Source organism: Podarcis raffonei, chromosome 12 (assembly GCF_027172205.1).
Source record: "Podarcis raffonei isolate rPodRaf1 chromosome 12, rPodRaf1.pri, whole genome shotgun sequence".
Lineage (NCBI taxonomy): Eukaryota > Metazoa > Chordata > Lepidosauria > Squamata > Lacertidae > Podarcis > Podarcis raffonei.
Window position 1 is genome coordinate 45,815,962 of NC_070613.1, and position 23,482 is coordinate 45,839,443.

Here is a 23,482-nt window from a genome sequence, read left to right on the forward strand (position 1 = left end):
GAATTAGCAAGTACCCAGACTTTCCTGTCTAAATAAATACTCATAGGATTCTTATGGGACTGAGGAAGATGTAGGTGAATGGTCTGAGTAGAGTATGGCTTTATTATACGTAATAATATGTATAATATGTCAAAGCGATAAACAACTACCTGACATTCAGAAGACATCTTAAGGCAGCCCTGTTCAGGGAAGTTTTTAATGTGTGATATTTTAGTGTATTTGGTTTCTGTGGAAGCTGCCCAGAGTGGCTGAGGAAACCCAGCCAGATGGGCGGGGTACAAATAAATAATAATAATAATAATAATAATAATAATAATTATTATTATTATTATTATTATTATTATTATTATTAAAGGTAAAGGACCCCTGGATGGTAAATCCAGTCAAAGGCAACTATGAGGTTGTGGCATTCATCTTGCTTTCAGGCTGACGGAGCCGGCGTTTTTCCGCAGACAGCTTTCCAAGTCTTGTGGCCAGCATGACTAAGCCGCTTCTGGCGCAATGGGACACTGTGACAGAAACCAGAGCGCACAGAAATGCCGTTTACCTTCCTGCCACAGCAGTACCTATATATCTGCTTGCACTGGTGTGCTTTCAAATTGCTAGGTTGGCAGGAGCTGGGACAGAGCAACGGGAGCTCACCCCGTTGTGTGGATTCAAACCGCCGACCTTCCAATCAGCAAGCCCAAGAGGCTCAGTGGTTTAGACCACAGCACCACCTGCTCCCTCTAGCTTTAATATTAGTATCAAAATAGTATATTGACTCAATATATTGCCTATTGACTGCCTTATCTGGTCTAGTTTGAGGAGAGTGAGAGAGAGAGAGACTCTGAGTCTTAAATAAAACCTGGGCTGAAACTTTCTACTATTCTACTATTCTACTATTTTCGAACTAGTAGGAAAACATAGAGATGCAATCTAGAAAAATATAAAAACCTTTCTGAAAATGCTTTTTTAAAAAGCGTTTTTAAAAAATACGTTGAATTTTCCATAAGGCTCATCATCGCCATCTAGTGTCACATTGTATATTGCATGTAAAACACAGTTAAAACGTTATATTTGCAGCTGCATAGCTGAGTCCAGAGTGGACTTTTAAACATTATAACACCCAGTGCTATTTTTCTAGAAAAAGAGGTTGCAGAGTTCACCACGAACGCCTCCATTGTTTTCTAATACAGTGGAACCTTGGTTCTCGAACGCCTTAGTACTTGAACATTTTTGCTCCCGAACATCAAAAACCTGGAAGTAAATGTTCTGGTTTTTGAACGTTTTTCGGAAGCCAAACATCTGATGTGGCTGTCGGCTATTGTTTCCGGGGCGCCTGCACCAGTCGGAAGCCACGCCTTGGTTTTTGAACGTTTCGGAAGTCGAACGGACTTCCGGAACGGATTACGTTGAAGAACCAAGGTGCCATTGTAATGGCAACGGTGCACACCTGAGAGGTGCTCAGTTCCTGCTGGAAAAAAAAGCCCTGACATAACCAATGTGATTTCATTTTTTTTGAGGGGGCAGCGGCAGAATTGGTACTGCAAGTGGGTGGCAAACATTTTCTTTGAAGAAAAATGTGTGAAATGGCCAAGGATGGGTTAACTCCTGTTCCACGAAGAAGGCAACTCAAAGCCAAAACAATCTGGCCTTTGACATTCTGCTCTAGTGGCCCAGAGAGTCTCATTTCATCTAGCGGCTAATAACTTCCTTCCAGGCCTAAGTTTGTAGTTAGAAGAAGTGCTGAAGCGCAGCGATATGAGCAGGGGCAGCCAGAGATCTAATCTTGAACTTGTTTCTTTGGAGCAGAGCTAGTCCAATTGCATCTGATTACTTTTGGAACGACAAGGACCATAAATGCTTCTCTCTCACACTCTCTCTTCTGGTCTCCTGCGACAGAAGATTCCTACACAACCACAATTTTATTGTTCTCCCCTGCCCTTCCAAATTAAAACACAATTCTATGTTCCGGTCAGAGTGGCCATTTAATGTATCATGAAATAGGAGGGATGTACACAGATCCAGTTTGGGGAAGGAACTTGATACGGTCTTTAAACAGCAGCCTTGTTTTGTGCTCCTGAGACATACAGCATAGGATCTTTCCTTTGCAAAAAAAGGAATGCAAGGATACCAGGATAAACAACCAGACCAAAAATGAAGAGTCCATAGCTCTATTTCCTAACCAAATGTTGCAGCAAGGACATTTGCTCTCCGATGGAGTTCCCCTGGAAAAGTGGAATTATTCTGCGCAGCAGAATTAACCCTAATCTACCCCTGCCCCAAAGATGGCGGGTAGTCACACATAGGGTTGCTGCCCGTCCTTATAAAAATATGGTGGTCCTTCTATGGGGGAGAAAAGTGTCCCCTGCCCGTTTAGACCTCAAACAAGACATATCCAAGCTCCTCCTCCTCTTCGAAACTGCCTGGGCAGAGGGTGGGTCCAGTGCGACGAGGCAAGCGAGAGCCTGAGTGTGAGTTTGTGTGGGCAGAGGGGGCGCTATGAGGAGGGGAGCTGAGAGCGAGAGTTATCGCAGTATGAGAGCAGAGACTGGGGTGGGGCCAGGAGGAGAAGTTTGAGAGTGTTTTTGTGTGGGCAGAGGGTGGGTCACAGAGAGCGAGAGAGGTGGGGTTGCAGTTTCTGCAGAGAAACCAGAGTTTTGAATCAGCTTTTAGTACCCATAGACCAAATTCATCTAAAAAAAATAAGAATATGGCCTAATTTAACCCCAGAGTTTGGAGAAGGTGTGATAAAACAGTTCTGAGGGAAAACAAGATTTCAAAATTGCCAATACTGTTTCTACCTTTAAAAATCTAAATAATTGTGGGGAAATAGCTGAGGCTCCAATACTTTGGCCACCTCATGAGAAGAGAAAAGACCCTGATGTTGGGAAAGATTGAGGGCACAAGGAGAAGGGGACAACAGAGGACAAGATGCTCAAAGCTACTAACATGAGTTTGACCAAACAGTGGGAGGCAGTGGAAGACAGGAGTGCCTGGCATGCTCTGGTCCATGGGGTCACGAAGAGTCAGACACAACTAAACGACTCAACAACAAAGTGTGACAATAGTCTTTTATGTGGCATTTTATTCTAATGTGTTGAAACATTGACAGAATTATGCTTCATTTAAGCACATGGATGAGCTCAGCAGCTGAAATGTTCAGTAATGCATTATAGTTTTAGCATCATAAGTTAACACCTCAGAAGAGAATTGAACCTTTGCCCAGGTGGGGACGACGATGGGTGGGTCGGAGAGCAAAAGGGGTGGTTTGCACAGAGCTGGTGGACAGTGGGGAGAAAGAGAGTTTTTGTGCAGAGAGAGGTGGGTGGATCAGAGATGAAGACTTTCTCAAATTTTAAAGCAAGATCCTGCAGATGCTCCATTGCTCCGTATGATCTGTGCTGCCACAAGAGAGAGAGATAAATTACAGCTTTATAGAAAATGTCACCTCCAAGAAACATGATGCAGGCACAGGTTGGCCTGGTTCACTATGTGGACTTTGTAAGCGTTAGATGTGGTGCTAGGAAGGCATGGGTTTTGTTTCATTAAGGATCTGGAAACTGAACCAGTACATGCAGCAGAGTCTTTTGTTTTGTTTTGATCCATGCTGGAGCCCAAAACTGGTGGATCTGTGCAGAAAGCCAGGACAGTTACAGATGGTGAAGAACATCTCATTGAAGGCGGATCTACACTCGTCATTTATAACGTTAAAAATGGGTTATTAAAACGTGACACCAGAGGGCGCTGCAGAGCAATGGAAAACTGTCATTCAGCTTTCCAAACATTATTCAATATGATGTTCTATAAGATCAGCGTAGATCCAGCCTGAGTCTTTCCAACTTTGGCAGTAGTATCGGCGCTAGGTTTTCTGTTCCTTTATTTCATTTATATCCCAGCTTAGGAGCTCAAGGTGGCATGCGTGGTCCTTTTCCCCTCCTCATTTAACCTCCACAACAGCCCTGTGAGGTAGATCAGGCCGAAAGGCAGTGTCCCAGTGAACTTCATGGCTGAGGATTCGAACCCTGGTCCTAGCACAACCCCTCCACTGCACTGTCCCTCCTATTCTGCCCTTTGCAGTCCCTAGGTTTTGATATACTGAAATATGGACCATTTGATGTGCCCTCCTGCAGCAAGAATTTGTGGCAGAGCTTTCTGCTGCTGCTGCTGCGGTTGGAAGCAAAACAAACTGTCCTGTCAAGCATCTCAGTCCTCGCTGGCAGCTAGGTATGGCTTCTCATAAAACCTCAGCCAGCAGAAGCCAACGAGTCACTGTCTGATTCAATGCAGACAGTTTACATTAGTTGAATTCCCAGGTGCTCTCAGGAGAATTTCGGCCTTTGAATTCTCAGCATCTTACTCCTCCTACACCCAGTGCTGATTGAGAAGATCGCAATGAACTTGTGTTTCCTAATTATCTGCCTTTCTGACTGTTTATTCTCCCGCTCCTCTTTACAGACTGCAACATGGACATTTCAGTAGGGGTCGATTTTTCGGAGCGTGTGAGGCCTGCCTCTGGCTTGCCTTTGAAGCAAAGGATGCAAGTCTATTTGCCCCGCCTCTTTCAGCAAATGGGCTCCGTGATCAATATCAGTTGCGTCGCCGAGTCTCCTGTCAACATCAGGTTTAGGTACCAAGTGTTTTCTGAAAGCGGCCAGGCCTTGTTTGACTCCAACTTTGAAGCCTACAATGACGAGATCGTTCAGAAATTCTTGGCCGTACAAACAACAGTGGACACTTACTTGAATGCAGGCTTCCTGCAGTCCCTTTGGGACAGATCCCTCAGCCTGGCCTCTGCTAGAGTAAAGGTAATAGGGGTTTTTTGGGGGGTGGGGTCTGCTTTTATGTGTGACGGGAAATGCATCAAAACACCAGCCAATTTCAGTGGTCTTTGAGCTGTTCCTTGCTGTGTTCCAGCCATGCCAAATCACCCCCCGACGATTTGTATGCTGCAGGAAAAAAAGGAACTATAAAAATATTATATAAAGGCATGATCCAGTCCTTTGGGCAGCTGCTGGTTGGTACCAGGGCTGCATCCCCATCTCTGAACAGCAACCAAGTCAGGGAGTCCACAGACCTCAGCCATCACAATGGCTGCATTGTGATGGTGGAGATGGTCAAAAATCCAGCAGTCAGATAAGCCTGGTATTAAACACTGTGGCAATTCTGGTTTTGATGAGCCATTTTACCCATCACTCACTGCTACCTGCAGGAACCCTGCGGCTCAGTGGTAGAGAGCATCTGTTTTTCATGGAGAAGACCCCAGATTCAATCCCAGACATCTCCAGGTAGAAAGACTCCTTACCTGAATACCTTGAGACCCTCTGTGGACAATACGCAGCTCGACGGACCAGAGATCTGATTCAGTATGAGGCAACTTCTTATATTCCTATAAATGAGACCTCCTTGGCTCCACCTGGGTCAGAGATAGTGGCTTATCACCAGCCTTTATAACATCCTCCTCCCAATTAGTGGAGTGGCGCTGTGGGTTAAACCACAGAGCCTAGGACTTGCCGATCAGAAGGTTGGCGGTTCGAATCCCCGTGACGGGGTGAGCTCCCATTGCTCGGTCCCTGCTCCTGCCAACCTAGCAGTTCGAAAGCACGTCAAAGTGCAAGTAGATAAATAGGTACTGCTCCGGCGGGAAGGTAAACGGCGTTTCCTTGCACTGCTCTGGCTCGCCTGCTGGCCACATGACCCGGAAGCTGTACACCGGCTCCCTCGGCCCATAAAGCGAGATGAGCGCCGCAACCTCAGAGTCGGTCACGACTGGACCTAATGGTCAGGGGTCCCTTTACTAATTTGTATTATGTTCTGGTGTAAAAAAAGATTTTTAAAAAAGTTAAAGGTCCCCTGGATGGTTAAGTCCGGTCAAAGGTAACTATGGGGTTGCGATGATCATCTTGCTTTCAGGCCAAGGGAGCTGGCCTTTGTCTGCAGACAGCTTTCTGGGTGCTGTGGCCAGCATGACTAAACTGCTTCTGGTGCAATGGGACACCGTGATGAAAACCAGAGCGCACAGAAATGCCTGCCACAGTGGCACCTGTTTATCTACTTGCACTGGTGTGCTTTCGAACTGCTAGGTTGGCAGGAGATGGGACAGAGCAATGGGAGCTCACCCCGTTGCGGGGATTCAAACTGCCGACCTTCCGATCGGTGGGCCCAAGAGGTTCAGTAGTTTAGACCACAGCGCCACCTGTGTCCCTTTTCTGTTGTACCGCAGCCTCACATAATGTTTCATAAACTTGTCTTTTCAGCTATACCTATTATATCAAACACAATCAACAATAAGGCGTGCAATATGAAAATGTTGTAACCTACTTCTGAGAACAGATAAAAGTAGGACAACAAACATTAATGCTATAGACTGGTTATAGACCTGTATCAACCATGAAGTATTTTTAAAATATATCCCAACTGGTCCTTGGGAAAGGTTTTCTTTATAAATGCTCTCTTGTCCTGGGAAGAATGTCCCTTTTTCAAAACAATATATCATCCAATTGGCATTCTGGAGAATGAACTCTCAACAACAACAAGAAGAAGATAATAATTTATTCTTTATATGCCGCCCATCTGACTGGGTTACCCCAGTCAAAATGAAACTTCTCAGCTAAAAGTCTTCTTATCAGCCACTGAGGAATCATTTGGACGTCACCCAAAGACTACTGTTTACATTGTTCATTGTCCTATTTTTATGTGCTTGTCCATTGCAAGTATATGTTTGTATGTTTGTATGTTCTTAACTGCTGGTTGATTTTGATACATAGGAGCCCTCATTGCATATGGCAGTGGTTTTCAACTGGTGTGCTGTGGCACCCTGGGGTGCCTTCAATGATGGTCAGGGGTGCCGCGGGCAAAACTGGCCTCTGCCCCTCTTCCCTTCCCTCCCTTCCTCTGATGCCTGCTCATGTCTCTGCCTCCCAAAGGCTTACACAGCTGTTTGTTGCAGCAGCCCTGGCTACAAACTTTGCAGGCGAATGATTCCTTTGGGGCTGGCCAGGGGGTGCTGGTTGCCAGGATCTGAGGCAGCCCTGAAATAAGCAAGCAGGCAGGCAGGCCAGAGAGCCCAGCATGTCAGTCTGCCAGCCCTTGCTGTTGGGAATGGACAGGCAAGTCCCAGGCCCCTGTGGGGCAGTGTGAGGAGGCACCTGTTATGTGCTGGCGTGGTTGCCCGAGAGCGAACAGGCAAGACTCCTACCGGTCTTTTCTAGGCTTTATTATCTGTACAAAAACATTTACAGTGCAGAGTATCTCAAGTCCATGTCTGCTCAGTCGCTAGCAAAATCTGGGAGTGGGCGGTCCTTAAACTTTCCCCAGCATAAGAGTCTTTTAACCCCCATCCTTCTCCTCTCCTCTCTGCGCGTAAATGGACTGCACAAAGAGGGCGTTGGCAAAGGGGGACTTGCCTCTCCCCCGCTTTGCTCAGGCTTGGTGTTGTGGCTCTCTCTAGCATCTTCCAATCCCTGAATCCCTTCCCCACTGGAGGCGGGGCTTCCCTCCTTGCTGGAGGAAGAGCTGCTTTGCACAATCTTTGGAGGCTCCCTGTAACCCAACTGCCCTTCCACCTCTCGCCTCTGAGCTGATGGCAGTTCCCTGACAGCACCTCTCTTTGGGGCAGGGGGGCAGCTGAGAGGCCACAGGCTGCAGCAGCAGGTGCCTGGAGGACTCCCAAGGAGAAGGGAAAGGAGAGGAGGCTGTGGGAACACTCCACAAGGGAGGATGTTTGAAAAAGGGTAAGAGACTGCCAGCTCTGCAGGCAAGGGGTGATGTAAATGGCCTCGGTCCTGTATACTTGAAGGAGCGTCTCCACCCCCATCGTTCAGCCCGGATACTGAGATCCAGCGCTGAGGGCCTTCTGGTGGTTCCCTCATTGCGAGAAGTGAGGTTACAGGGAACCAGATAGAGGGCCTTCTCGGTAGTGGCGCCCTCCCTGTGGAACACCCTCCCTTCAGATGTCAAGGAAATAAGCAGTTATCCTATCTTTAAAAGACATCTGAAGGCAGCCCTGTTTAGGGAAGTTTTTAATGTTTGATGTTTTATCTTGTTTTTAATACTCTGTTGGGAGCCTCCCAGAGTGGCTGGGGAGACTCAGCCAGATGGGCAGGGTATAAATAAATTATTATTATTATTATTATTATTATTATTATTATTATTATTATTTATTATTATTTATGTAACCGGGCTCCTGAGCCCCACAGGGGTGCCGCAGAAAGAATGTAGTTGGTCAAGGGAGCCGCGGACTCTGAAAGGTTGAAAACCTCTGGCATATGGTAATGGCCACATCCCTTTTGCCATTCTCATTTCTATCATTTCATCACAGGTTCTCTTAGTTTTTTCTGATGGGCCAGATGACAGCATAGAAGTGCTCAAAACAACAGCCGACGGTCTTCGCAGGAAAGGTACACAGATGCTAGAAAACATTTCCGTGTGGTGGTACCCGAGACATTGTGCTTATAAGCAGAGCCAGGAGCAGAAGAAAGGATGCATTGATGCTTTTGAGCCTGCCTTGCGTATTCCTCCTGCCCTTTGTCTTCTGATAACCAAAATGCACAACATTTTCATCCATATGGGAGGCATTCCGTAAAGGCCGACCGTCTTGCACAGACGGCCAAGACACAAACAGAACTTCCTGTGATAGTTTTATGCTGACACTAACATTTCAGAAACACCACACTGTTGATGCCTGATCATTGTCCAGCTTGGTTGTCCAAAATTAAGAGAGAGCTAATATATTCCCCGAGACATTGGAGTTCAGAAAATTCGGTTACGAATTATCTGGAATCCTCAAAGCATGTTGACGTGGCTTTAGCTTAAGGGATCAGATGCAGTGGGGGTGTACACATTTGGGTCCTCGAAAAGAAAAAGGAAGAAATCAATCATCTGTCTTAAAAGTTTCCAAAATAAGAAGAATGAAGGCAGCTGCTGTAGAATAGGTGTCAGAGATAGGTGTCAGGTTCTAACAGAGATCGTATCCCTGGAGAAAGTTTTTCGCTGGAAATACGCTGGAAATAAAGAATGTCATCTTTTCTTATACAGCTGTGTTTCATTTTAAATAATAATAAAAAAAAATACACCTACCATCTGTTATGCACAGAGCTGATTCTGGCAGTCCCCTTTCCTCCCAGAAGAATGCTCAAAAATGAAATTTCACTTCTTCTTTGAATTCAGCTCAAGCATGAAGAAATTGATGTGGCCAGCCCAATTCCTGAGAAAAATAACCACACAGGAACACATACTGTAGGATCCATCCTGATTTTACTGATTTCAGACTTGTTTGGCCCAATTTGATGAAAGCCATCCATAGATAGATGTGTTAAAATGAATTCTCTACAGTCGTCTTGCTTAAAGGGGAATGAAATCAAGTGGGACTTTCAAAATTAAATCTTATTATATAACACAATAAAAACTGCAAAAATATGAGTAAAACATATGGCTGAATATTATCATTAAAGTTTGTGTTTCAATGAGGGATGAATAAAAGCCAGCTTTCTACAAATTTACCCATTAAGCGAAAAGTACACTTTTCCATATTATACCGAGCAGAGATTGTGAGTTCTGTGATGTAGTGCAGATATCAGCAAACTTCCCAGTTCTATTATGTATTTTGTGGTTTTACATCTTGATTTTATTCTGTGAACCACCCTGAGACCCACGAGTATAGGGCTGTGTATAAATTCAATCAATCAATCACCTCCCAGAATGTGAATGTTTAAACATCCAAGAAAAGCTGTTTAGGGATAATTAACTCAGTCTTTTCTTTTTAAAACTTCTTCCCATTTTTTTTAGAGAAATCCAAAATATAATTTTTTACACTTCCACTGTAGAAAATCCAATAATTGGTTTTCACACCATTTCCTTTTCAGGGCTGAATGCACTTTTAACGATAGGCCTGGGAAACTTTCAGGAATTCCATGAACTGCAGGAAATAGAGTTTGGTAGAGGATTTGAATATATGGAACCTTTGCTCATCGGAAACCCAGAACTCCCCAGCAGGTTATGGCGAGCGCTTGTAAGTTTCTTCCGGGAAGGAGGAGGTAAAGGGATAGGACACTCTCCTCGGTTCTCAATGGTGCCGATGGTAGCAATGACTGGCATCCATTATTTTGCAGGATACTGTCACTGAACGAGAATGCTGCAATGTTTGCTGCAAATGTTTTGGGGAAGATGGAATTCGGGGTGCGCCAGGAACTTCTGGAATAAAGGTAAAATGAGAGAAGAGAAGGAGCGTATGAGTGTACCGCAAGTGGCCATGAAGTGTGGTTTGTTTATTTTTTTATTAGATTAGCCATTCATCAATAGATCTTAGGGTGATTTACAAGATAAAAATTGAGAAATGGTGCTGCCACACTCAATATCACTTGAAGGAGAACAGCCAGATGCAACACTGATTTATTTCCTCTGCCAGCCTGTGAACAGTGATAGCATCCTAATACAGAGTCAGGAGGCACCAGGATTCGGTCCAACATCTTGGTATAAATAAATATAAATATATTATGATGATGGAATAGGATGTCCCAATTTTCATCAGAGAAATGTTGGAGGGTATGTTATGGATCTCATCAGACTTCCTCTTTGAAGATTTCCTATTGAAGTTAAGTCCCATAAAGTGACCCGCAGACCCATAAAGAGTCAACAACTTAAAAGAAATGAAAAGGATATTAAGGTATTACCGTGAGCTCACAATTCTCAGTGTGGTTTAACAGTTATCCCTCTTCACAGGGAGTTCTGTGAGGGAATAGGGAACTCCTAATAATTCTCAGTACCCTTAACAAACTACAGCTACCAGAATGCTTTGGGGGGAAGGCATGGCTTTTTAGTTTTTATTATTATGTAATAGTAATAATAATAATAATAATAATAATAATAATAATAATAATTTATTTATACCCCACCCATCTGGCTGGGTTTCCCCAGCCACTCTGGGTGGCTCCCAGCATAATAATAATAATAATAATAATAATAATAATAATAATGATAGAACTTCAAACATTAAAAACTTCCGTAAACAGGGCTGCCTTCAGATGTCCTGGAAGTCACCCTGAGTGGCTGAGGAAACTAAGCCAGATGGGCAGGATATAAATAATAATATAACAATAAAATAACAAAATAATAATAATAATAATAATAATAATAATAATAATAATAATAATAGTTTTAAATGTATGGTGAGAATGTGGCATTTACAGGAATGAACTGATTGGGGGGTGGGTGGGAAATCTCCAGTAGCACCTTAAGGTAAAGGTAAAGGGACCCCTGACCATTAGGTCCAGTCGTGACCGACTCTGGGGTTGCGGCGCTCATCTCGCTTTATTGGCTGAGGGAGCCGGCGTACAGCTTCCGGGTCATGTGGCCAGCATGACTAAGCCGCTTCTGGAGAACCAGAGCAGCGCAGGGAAACGCTGTTTACCTTCCCGGCGGAGTGGTACCTATTTATCTACTTGCAGACCAACTAAGTTTGTTCTTGGTAGGAGATTTCGTGTGCATGCACACTTCTTCAGACAAGGTGCTACTGGACAATTTTTATATACCGTATATTTCTACTGCGTCAGACCAATACGGCTACTTGCCTGATTGGAAAAAGTAAGGGACAAACACGAAACTGATCCAAGTCAGTTTTCTGTGGTTTCTTCACTTACTTCCATAAAGTCTGAACGCTTCGGACAAAAATTTATTAAATCTTTCAAACCTCAAGCGTGCAATAAGAATCCAACCTCCAGCTTCTTTGGTCATGAATCTTCTGTCAGTCCATGGATCCCATGATTGTTCGGCTGTCAGTTTTCCTTGTTAACTTTTACCACTTGAATGGCTGAAAGATGATTCACTAATTATTTTTGCAGGGGTCTGTGGCGGACTCCTCTGCATTTCAAGGAGATGATTCAAAGAAAGTAAGGAAGGAAGGATTGCCACACACGCTGAGTTGAGTTGAAAACATATACCAATTTGATTGTTTAGTAACGTTTAATAAACTTCAAAAAAAGTGGTGTACAGCAGGTAGATACCCTTGACTCATGCCCTCCAACATTTCTGTGTTGATAATAGGGACTTCCTATTCCATAATATATATTTTTTTACTATTTATACCACACCCATCTGACTGGGTTGCCCCAACCACTCTGGGAGGCTTCTAACATATATAAAAACATAGTAACACATTAAACATCAAAAAACTTCCCTATACAGGGCAGCCTTCAGATGGCTCGGGGGTCGCATAACTCTATACCCTCCAACATTTCTCCAATGAAAATAGGGATGTCCTAAGGAAAAGCGTGACATTCTGGGATCAAATCAGAAACCGGGACGGCATCTGTAAATCCGGGACTGTCCCTGAAAAATAGGGACACTTGGAAGGTCTGCCTTAAACAGCCGTTCCCATAATTCTTTGAAGGAAGTCCTGACTGTTTAAAGTGGTATGTTACTGCTTTAAGTGTACAGTGCAGATGGGCCCAGATAGCAAATGATGTGAGCTGTATACTCTTGCCTGTAAAACACAGACCTAGGAGTGGAGTCCAATCCCTATGGACGATGAACTAAACTCCTGACATTCCCCTTAAAGAAGCCCCTGGAGGAGAAGGTGGTTGCAAGCAGCTGACTTCTTGCTTAATTCCCTAAAAATCCCCCCTTCCTGATACCCAAGTGTCAGTGAAGACAGCTTTGCTAGGAAGAAAAACCTGTGTTTGAGGGTCTGGTAAAATGCTTTCAGCTGGCACCAATGGCGGGGCAAGGACTGCTAAAAAGCTTTCCCTTTGGCAGACACAGCTACCTGTATTTGTTTCATTTGTTTCATTTGTTTCATCTTAGTTTTTAATGATGCTGATTTTACATAGCTTTGTTTTTAAAAGGGTTTTCTGAGTTTCAGCCATGTTTAATCTACAGTTTTATTTGTTCCCCGCTTGGAGAGCGTTTTGATGAAGTGGTTTGTAGATTTTTCCAAATGAAGAAACCAAAGAAGTCCACAACATAGGAAAATAGTATATTCTCTGCAAGTAAAAATAAAAAAGGAAAGGACCCCTGGACGGTTAAGTCCGGTCAAAGGTGACTACGGGGTTGCGGCGCTCATCTCGCTTTCAGGCCAAGGGAACCGCCGTTTGTCCGCAGACAGCTTCCGGGGCATGTGGCCAGCATGACTAAGCCGCTTCTGGCGAACCAGAGCAGTGCACGGAAAATAATAAAGAAGAAAAAGAGGTCACCTCAGGTCTTTGAAATAAGTGCAAAGAAGCTCTGTTATTTGTAAGAAGCAGGATTTTTGAATTAAATGTGACTCCCTCTCTCCAAACTGCTGTTTTTCAGGGAAGTGAGGGCTATCGAGGGCACCCTGGGCACCCGGGTGAGGAAGGAGGGCCGGTAAGTAAACACATAGTTCTGTGGGACAGAAGCAATGCCCTGCTCACTTACGTGAGAGCGGCCTGGTTCTGTTCCTGGGAATCTGCATAAAGTACGACTTTTAAAAGCATTCCAAACGCAGAAGATTTATTTATTTATTCATCCATCAGCCCATATAAAAATTTATAGCCCACTCTGCTGTCTCAAGAGTGTGGGGCCTCCAGGCTAGCTTTCTCACACACACATAACAATCTCAGTTCTCATAGTCCTGCTCAACTTGAGGACAAAATGAGACCAGTCCTGGCTAAGACGAGAAAAGAGGAGGGTGCCAGTAGAGGTAAAAAGGCAAAGGTAAAGGACCCCTGGATGGTTAAGTCCAGTCAAAGGTGATTTTGGGGTTGCAGTGCTCATCTCACTTTTCAGGCTGAGGGAGCCGGTGTTGGTCCGCAGGCAGCTTTCTGGGTCATGTGGCCAGCAGGACTAAACCGTTTCTGGTGCAAAGGGACACCGTGATGGAAGCCAGAGTGCACAGAAATGCCATTTACATTCCCGCCACAGTGGTGCCTATTTATCTACTTGCTCTGGTGTGCTTTGGAACTGCTAGGTTGGCAGAAGCCCTAAACCAGTGGTGTCCAAACTTTTGAGGGCCCAATTTGATGAAGTGAAGGGCCGACCAAAGTTGTTGAGGGTTTTTTTTAGGATTTTACCCCAGGAAATAAACTGCCACAAGGGCTGGATTAAACTGACCGGTGGGCCAGATTAGGCCCCCGTAACGGACTTTGAACATGCCTGCCCTTAACAGTTCATAGAGAGCTGTGTGCTCAGTGGCATTAGATTGCTGATTCGCTATTGTGGGAGGAAGAAGCTGCTGCTTCTCCTCCTCCTCCTCCTATATTACTACTACTACTACTGCTGCTATTTAGGGACGGAGGAGAAATATAGATATAAATATAATACAAATATAAATAATAAATTACCGTATTTTTCGCTCTATAGGATGCACCAGACCATAGGACGCACCTTGTTTTAGAGGGGGAGAACAAGAAAAAACAATTCTCTCCCTCTCTGCTCAGCGCCCCTTCAGTGAAGTGGCAGGAGAAATGGAGCCCCTTTCATTTCTCCTCCCGCTTGGCTGAAGGGGCGCTGCACAGCTCTCCCTCTCTGCTTGCTCTCCCGGCTTCAGTGAAAGGAACTTGAAGCCTGAGGAGCGCAGCGGGAACGGCGCTTCGGAGGCTTCGCGTTGCTATCATTGAAGCCAAGGAGCCTGCATTCGCTCCATAGGACGCACACACATTTCCCCTTCATTTTTGGAGGGGGAAAAGTGTGTCCTATAGAGCAAAAAATACCATATTATTATTATTATTATTATTATTATTATTATTATTATTAAATTTGATTCAGTACACATTTAAAGCTGAACATGTTAAATTCACACTTTCCGAAACCATGTACGAGCTGAAACCCAGCTATCCTTTGAAATGTATATGTTTCCGAATTTTGCAACGCAGTTCTCCAATCTTTACAGAAATGCATACGGTCAGGAAAACCATGCATGAAAGTTAATGTGCTGAAAATAAGGTGCATAAATGTGTTACATGAGGAAACTTGGTTGCTGAAACGTGCACATTGGTCACAACAGCGTATAAAAATGTGTTTGGCAAGATAGATTCTGTGGGGATTTCCCTCTCCCCCCCTCCCAAATTATGAAATATGTGAAGAATTGCACTTACCATTGGAAAAACAAGAAACTGAGGATACAGAATTTGACAGGTCCTTCCATCTCTATTATTATTATTAGTAGTAGTAGTAGCAGCAGTGAAACAAGGAAGTACAACAAAATGTTGCAGAGTGAAGTTCGAATGTTCAAGGGGCCAAACCACCAGCCCTTCCCTTGAAACTCAATTCCATGGTTACTACCCCCTGGTTTTTCCATTTTCCCCACGCTTCTTAGCTGCCGGGAAGTATCCCATGACCCACTAAGCGTACACAGTCCTCTCTGGACTGCTTTGCTTATACAAGGTGTGACCAGAAAGTTCAATGAATGGTCCCAGAAATCGGACAGTGAGAAATATTCAAACATACAATTGGCACCGGGAACCCGCAAAATGCTCACAATTGTGTACGGAGATGAAGCTGTAACTCAAAAGACAGTGTATGAATGGTTTAAGTGTTTCTGGGAAGGGCGGCAAACCATTGAAGATGACCCTGGTCTGGCAGATCATCATTGAGTAGAACAGCGGCAAATGCCAACAGAGTTATTGAGTTATTGATGCAGGATCAGCGTTTGTCCGTCCGAATGATGGCGGAAGAATCGCATATTCCAGGTGAAATCATTACTGGGGTTACTGAAGTATCCCACCCTCCATATTCTCCCCATCTGGCCTCAACGGATTTCTTTCGTTTTCCAAAACTGAAATCTGCACTGAAAGGGCACAGATTTTCCAACACTTCACATGTCCAAGCTGCTGTGACAAGGGAACTGGAAGAAGAAGAAGAAGAGAAGAGTTTGGATTTGATATCCTGCTTTATCACTACCCAAAGGAGTCTCAAAGCGGCTAACATTCTCCTTTCCCTTCCTCCCCCACAACAAACACTCTGTGAGGTGAGTGGGGCTGAGAGACTTCAGAGAAGTGTGACTGGCCCAAGGTCACCCAGCAGCTGCATGTGGAGGAGCGGGGAAGCGAACCCGGTTCACCAGATTCCGAGTCCACCGCTCTTAACCACTACACCACGCTGACTTCTTCAGAAGTTTCCAACAGTTCTATGAACGTTGTCAATGGTGCATCGTGTCAGGAGTTCAGCAGGAATTCTAGCACATGGTATCAGAAGGCCTGTAAAGTATATATGTTCGAATATTTCTCGCTGTCCGATTTCTGTGACGATTCACCGAACTTTCCAGTCACACCTTGTATATTTTTTAACTTCTGTAAACTTCGGAGATCCCTTGTGCTTGCTGACAACTCCCTCTTGTGCATCGGTGCTGCTGCTTTGGCTGCATCACGAACGCAGAATCAGTTCAGTATTCACAGAGAGAGCAAATGGTTTGTGTTATGTTAAGACCTCACGCTGTGACCCGATGGCTTTTAATTTATTATGGTTAAGGCTGACACCCCCATACTCAGTAAAAGCCGGCCACAGATATGTGGCAAGCGGGCGGGCCAGCAGATATCAGACACTCTGGTCACAGGTCCTCCAGAGACAGTCAGCCTTATGCACTGGTTCATGTGGAAAGTGTGGCTTTTACCAATCTTTCTTTCTTCATTAGGGAGATCGTGGTCTAATGGGTATCGCTGGCAAACGAGGAGAAAGAGGCTGCGCTGGCGCAAGAGGCCTAAAGGCAAGTGAATGGTCTTGAAGTATATTTTTCCTCAGGGTGCATCCCGATCACTATTCTTGCCACAATTTATTTCTCTTTCTCTTTTTTGTCCATCTGTGTCTTGCTGTGGATTTTCGTGCGGCTCCATCATATATCTTTGAGAATTTGGGGCTCACATTCCTCCCCTTGAGGAGTGCAGAATATGTGCCTTTCCACCTCTAAAGCCATTCATTTATCTGGATGAATCCATTTCTGTGGATAAATCCCTTAGACTCGGGTGTGTGCACACCTCAGAAGTCTGGTACGAAAATAAACAGGGTTCCTGAATCTGTGTTGGGAAGTGATGGATTGCCTTCCTTTTTGGTTCTGCTAGAAAATGATTGCTGGACAAAACATTGTCAGGATGCACATTTGGAGCGAATTAATATTAGGGATGCACTTGGTTCTTGCATCACAAGCACCAGTACAGTGGCATACAATTTGCTGGTTCATCCCATGAATCTTGTTTTTGAATATTCTGGTTTCTAGTATTATTAGTTCAGGAGGGGGGATGGGACACCTTTATACTTGGATTCTGCCAGGAATTCATGCGTTCTTCCTAGTAGCTCACTTGCAGCGTGTCTCTTTTGCATTTTAGGGACCAAGGGGATACCGAGGAAATAAGGTATGTACGCTTTTAAAATAGGGGAACGAAGACTTCTCTTCAGATAATGCTCACCGGTGTTTCGCTTTGGCCTCTTTCCCATAAGTACTTACAAAAGCCTCACATGAGAAGTGGGGTTTTGTATAACAACAAGTGGTTCAGAAGGCTCTCTGGGATCTCTTCAAACAAACTGAGGAAGCCTCAGCTGTTTTTGGAGAAGGGAGTGGCAGGGCTTCCTCTGACCATTAACGTACAAGGTGCCTGAGGCCAGTCTTGCTCACGCCTATGTTTCCTATAATGTCTTCAGAGCGAAACAGCACAGTTTGACTTCCTGGAGTGGCTCCAGAGCTCTTCTGTCCTATTGCTCTGAAGACCTTCTAGGAAGTGTAGTCATTGATAGAGGGAATGTGCTGGGCCTAGAGGGGTTGTAATGTGTGTGTAGTAAGAGGTGGCTGGAGCAGCCAAGAGAGGCAGCAGGGCTGAGATCTGAGCATCCTAATACCTAGTAGCACACCTTGTTTGGTGATATGGCTTGAATAAGAAAAAAGATAGATGTGAGCTCTAGCTGTTTTGGACTCCTACTTCCATGAGCCACAGATAGTATGACCACCCCAAGGGTCAAGGATGATGTACGTCGTAGTGCAAAATATCTGGAGGGTACCAGGAAGGTTGTTAGATACTATTAAATACTGTTTGCCATCAGTTTTACAGGTGGCCTGAGATGGTTTTGGAAAGACTATACCAAATGAGCAATGGGTACATTGTATAACCACCTATGGATTACTCTCTTTGTTTTACATATTTTATTTTTGATTTATTAAATCCTCATCCGAGGATTGCAAGGCAGTTTACAGTGTAAAAACACAAATGCGCATAACATAACATAACAATAACAAATGAAACAATAACACCCTACTGTTTATTGCAGCAGAAATGCCCCAGAAATTTTATTTATAGGGGTAAATAATGGTGAGCATGTTTTCAAATGGTTTCAACAGGGTGAAAATGGTGACAGTGGACTTGACGGAATCGATGGACAAGAGGTAACATTTGACAGGCCATTTGATGGTGGATTATTTTGGGGGGGGGTATAGTCTGCTTTCCTGGAGGGTTCAAAGAAGTGTACCACTTTTAAAAGGACTGCAAAAGTCAAACAATCGTCAAGTTACAAATCAATAATACTGAAATCTTGTGGATGTTTCAAAATGGTTTAAAGAGGACAGCAGACCCATAAACATTTCCCAGATGTTTTCATAACCCGGCTTGTCTTTACAGGGCTTTTAAAAAAGGAACTTTTACTGTGGGACAGGGGAACAAACTCCAAAGGGCACTTTGACATCATGTGAAAGGGTATTTAAATAATTATGCACACATTTGTTTAAATAAATGTCATGAAACATTTTTTTAATAGTAAACAATTGCCGTTTCAAGAAATTTGGCATTTGAAATTTAACCACAAATGTCCAGAACTGCAGAAGATTCCTCCCCAGACATACTTCAGAATCACACTCTGGAACAGTCTAATGATGTCTCCCACCTCTGTTTGAAAGGAAGTTGACAACAGCGGGCTGGGAATTATAATAGGTTGTACCAAACCCATCCAGACCTACTGTATGTTTAGGTAAAGGTAAAGAGACCCCTGACCGTTAGGTCCAGTCGTGGCCGACTCTGGGGTTGTGGCGCTCACCTCGCTTTATTGGCCGAGGGAGCTGGCATACAGCTTCTGGGTCATGTGGCCAGCATGACTAAGCCGCTTCTGGCGAACCAGAGCAGCGCACGGAAATGTCGTTTACCTTCCCGCCGGAATGGTCCCTATTTATCTACTTGCACTTTGAGGTGCTTTCGAACTGCTAGGTTGGCAGGAGCAGGGACCAAGCAACGGGAGCTCACCCTGTTGTGGGGTTTGAATCGCTGACCTTCTGATCAGCAAGTCCTAGGCTCTGTGGTTTAACCCACAGCGCCACCTGCGTCTCTTGTATGTTTAGCCACCCATCAACTCTGTGTTGCCATACTTGTTCATGCTTTGTCCAGTAGAAGATTTTTGCATCATGCCAGAAGTGATAGGCAACAGCTGGCAAAGAGGCACAGACACAGAAAAACCTAATTCACTCCAGTGTGGGAGATGGGGCAATTCAGAAAATTACTTGCTGCAGTTCACACAATTCAACCGCAAATGCGCCATTCCCCCCTGGAAAGACTCTGGTACACAATCCTTGTCAACTTAAGGTACGATACGATACGATATGATACGATACAATATCTTTATTGTCACTGTTCCATACAGAACAACGAAATTGAAAAATCTACATAAGACATTCAAAACCCAACAAGCCTGCTATCCCTGCTATCCCAACCTGGTTAGCCCCCTAAAAACTCTGACACCCCATTTTTAAATACAATATACTCCCATACAGACTCCTTACAGTGCGTTTAAAACCAAAATCACATTTGGGTAGAAACTGTTTCTCAGGCAGCTAGTCCTAGTCTTTATAACCCTGTACCTTCTTCCTGAAGGCAGAAGCTGAAAGAGATCATTTCCGGGGCGCGCACTATCCTGCGCTATCTCTGCAGCTTTCTTATGGCACCTGGAAGCATAGACTTGATCCAAGGTGGGAAGAGTGCACCCAGTTATTCTCTCCGCAGTCTTTACAACCCTGGACAGCGTTGTTTTCCCCCCTGACCGTGCGGCTCCCAAACAACACACACAGACCTTAAGTTAATACACTCTCCACAGTACAGTGGTAAAATGCCATCAACAGGTCCTTTGAGAGATTGTTTTTCTGGAGGATTCTCTGGTATTAAGGTATTTTGCTGCAGCTTGCTGAAATCCGTTCTGTAGGTCTGTCAACATTTGGCATTATGCACCTCACCTGAATACCAATTTCTGTGTAGTTTAATCAGCAAGCGTGCCCTGAATTCCAGATTCCCTTGAAGTATCAGGTTTAATTAAGCCATAGGTTACAGGGTTTGCTTATAACGGGACAGCAACTCCTAAATGACAGTCTGAATCTGAACAGTTGCTAAATCTACATTTTGATTTCCCTAAATGCAAACCGGGACCAAGCGGAATTAAAAGTGTGCTTGGTGGGGGATTTTGATCACTTGGTGCTGGTATTCATGGCTTGGGGGGGGGGACCATAGAGTTGGAAGGGACCACAACGATCATCTAGTCCAACCCCCTGAAATGCAGGAATCTTTCTTCAACCACAGGGCTCAAACCCATGACCCTGAAATTAAGAGTCTCGTGCTGTGCCTACTGAGCTATCCCAGGAGCTTCCTGTGATGGTTCTAGGGGTTGCTCGTGTGTAAGCCGGTGCAAACACCTGGCTGTATTGCCTGAGTGAACCTTTTCTGTCTGGACAGCCACTCAGCCGTGGCTGTCTCAATCTCTGGCAGAATCCGTCAGTGGGCGTTTCTTAAACTTCTTCCAGCAAAGAAGCTCTTTGACGCCTAGTCTCCTCCTACTCTCTCTGCGCGAAAGCCTTCTGCGCAAGGAGGGCGTAGGCAGTGGAGGACCTCTACTCTCCCCGCTGGTCCCCGGCAAGGAGTCATGGGACCGCCTTGCCGCTTCCCCCATCTGCCCCCCTTCTCCACTGGTGCTACGCTGATTCTCTTCCCCAGAAGATGGGCTGCCTCTCCCGATCCCGGGACGCTCTCTGGAATCCCTCTGGATTTTGCTCTCTCCCTCCGGCACTGATGGCAGTTCCCTGACACTTCCCTTTTGCTTTATATGTTTAAATGGCTTTATATGTCTTCTAAAAGTCCGGAGACTCTGCCTGAGATTTCTATGACAAGCATATCACACAAGATTACTGAGTTGTACTTCTTTTTCTTTTGGGGTTCTAGGGAGAACGAGGAATTCCTGGATCACATGGACCAAAGGGCAGCTCAGGGCGAAGGGTAAAGATAATTCTATATTTTAACTGTCTGTTGGCAAAAGGCACTAGGGATGTTCAAACTTCTTTAAGTTCAATGAAGGTACGACCTGTGTACCAGTGTACTCAGATAGTTGAGCCGCATGCTTACTTGTACATTTATTTACACGCAACACCCAACAAATGTACAGTCCATGTACCTGTGCACACAATTGTTGAGCTGCACAAATAAATAAGTGTTTGTTGTTTCACACAAACACTTGTGTAGAGATAACTTGCACCTCTGTGTACGGTTGCCTTGCCTATAAGTCAGAGCCTCTGAACTGTTGGAAATGGCTCTGAACTGTCTAATGACCAAGGCCCCATTCGTACTATACCATAAACTCCAATAGTTATCTGAGGTGGAAGACTTCTTATTCTACCACCAACATCATCATTTTACTATTCATACCCCACCCACTTGACTGGGTTGCCCCAACCACTCTGGGTGGCTTCCAAGTTGTATAAAAACATAATACAATATTAAACATTTTTTAAAAAACTTTTCTATACAGGGCTACCTTCAGATGGCTCTGGGATCAGATAACTCCATACCCTTCAACATTTCTCTGATGAACATAGGGACTTCCTAAGGAAAAGTTGGGCATTCTGGGATTAAATCAGAAACTGGGATAGCTTCTTTAAATCCGAATCTGTTTCTGGAAAATAGGGACACTTGGAGGGTCTGCTATACGTTCAAAGCTCTATCATATGCTTTAAACAGTTATGACTCCCCTCAAAGACTCCTGGGAACTGTAGACTTCTTAGGACACACCTATTTCCTTAACCAAGCTGCAGGTTCGAGAGTTACCTAGGAAGAGGGTTTGACTGTTAAGCCATTCTAAGAACTGTAACTCTGCAAGGGCAGTAAAGGTAAAGGTAAAGGTACCCCTGCCCGTACGAGCCAGTCTTGCCAGACTCTAGGGTTGTGCGCCCATCTCACTCAAGAGGCCGGGGGCCAGCGCTGTCCGCAGACACTTCCGGGTCACGTGGCCAGCGTGACATCGCTGCTCTGGCGAGCCAGAGCCGCACACGGAAACGCCGTTTACCTTCCCGCTAGTAAGCGGTCCCTATTTACCTACTTGCACCCGAGGGTGCTTTTGAACTGCTAGGTTGGCAGGCGCTGGGACCGAACGACAGGAGCGCACCCCGCAGCGGGGATTCGAACCGCCGACCTTTCGATCGGCAAGTCCTAGGCGCTGAGGCTTTAACCCACAGCGCCACCCGCGTCCCTGCAAGGGCAGTAGGGGTCACCTAACAACTGTTAGCACCCTAAACAAGGATTCTTTGGTGGAAGCCATGACCATTACTGTGTTATCATACAGCTTTAAACATCTACTGCAGATAGGATCTAAGTTTGGAATATATATCTAATCCACAGGAAATGGAACTGATGGTTTTTTTTTTGAAATGATATTTATTAATATTTTCAAGATTACAAAAAGAAAGAGAAAAAGAAAAGAGAAAAAAACAAGAAAAAACAACAACACAATATATAAAAAGGAAAAAAAGAAAAAATACATAAAAAACCAATACATCATCACAACAAAAAGAAAAAAGGAAAAAAATACCAATCTCTTTTTTGCCTATCTTTACCTTTCATTTGCTTGTTTCATTGGCCTCCTCACACCTCCCTTTTTGTATTCTAGCTTAATTAGTTGTTTCAGCAAATTCTTTCCTTCTTTCTAACTTTTTATTAAACAATTTATCTTAACCATCTAACCTATTACTTAACTCAACAGATCCTTTCCATCTCTCACCATATTCTGTTATTCAGTTTGCCTCAATTTATTTAACCTTATCTTACCAAAAAATAACTTAAAACTTATTTGTACATAACTCCTTATATCATTTCTACTAAAGCCAGATAGTTTCATTCCAACATTTTCCCCAATATTCATTAATTTACACTAATTCCCAATATAACAATTTTTCTTTATAAACTTTTTTCCAATCTCCATCCAAGGAATTGAGGAAATGGAATTGAGAGGAAATGGAACTGATGTTAGTCAGCATTTCTTCTGCCCCATCCAGCAGAAAGATAAATGTACTTAACCCCACTGCAGTTAGTGAGCATAAGACTGCTTAACTCAGTCAGCGGCCCTCATCATTCTGAAATAAGGCCTGAGGAGGTAAAGATTGCATTTGATAAGGTGAGGTGGTACATAACATTTTAACTGCTGTTTGTCTTTTTTTTCCGGATGAAGGGTAGAAAGGGCCCCAGAGGAGAGCCTGGTGAGCGTGGAGAGCTTGGTGCAAGAGGAGACAATGTGAGTAATGATGTTATTATTTTTTAATCAAAAATCT

General features: G+C 44.3%; 1 protein-coding gene across 1 annotated transcript in view; it reads left to right on the top strand.

Moving 5' to 3' along the window:
- The window catches only part of LOC128398274 (collagen alpha-6(VI) chain-like), a 98,931-nt gene that overhangs the window by 33,046 nt on the left and 42,403 nt on the right, over positions 1–23,482 (top strand). Inside the window, exons 12-21 of the mRNA XM_053359148.1 lie at positions 4,441–4,790; positions 8,303–8,381; positions 9,846–9,991; positions 10,092–10,184; positions 13,270–13,323; positions 16,568–16,639; positions 17,256–17,282; positions 18,260–18,304; positions 21,108–21,161; positions 23,383–23,445. Of these exons, the coding sequence (XP_053215123.1) occupies positions 4,441–4,790; positions 8,303–8,381; positions 9,846–9,991; positions 10,092–10,184; positions 13,270–13,323; positions 16,568–16,639; positions 17,256–17,282; positions 18,260–18,304; positions 21,108–21,161; positions 23,383–23,445 (983 nt within the window). The remainder of the gene's footprint in view (positions 1–4,440; positions 4,791–8,302; positions 8,382–9,845; positions 9,992–10,091; positions 10,185–13,269; positions 13,324–16,567; positions 16,640–17,255; positions 17,283–18,259; positions 18,305–21,107; positions 21,162–23,382; positions 23,446–23,482) is intronic.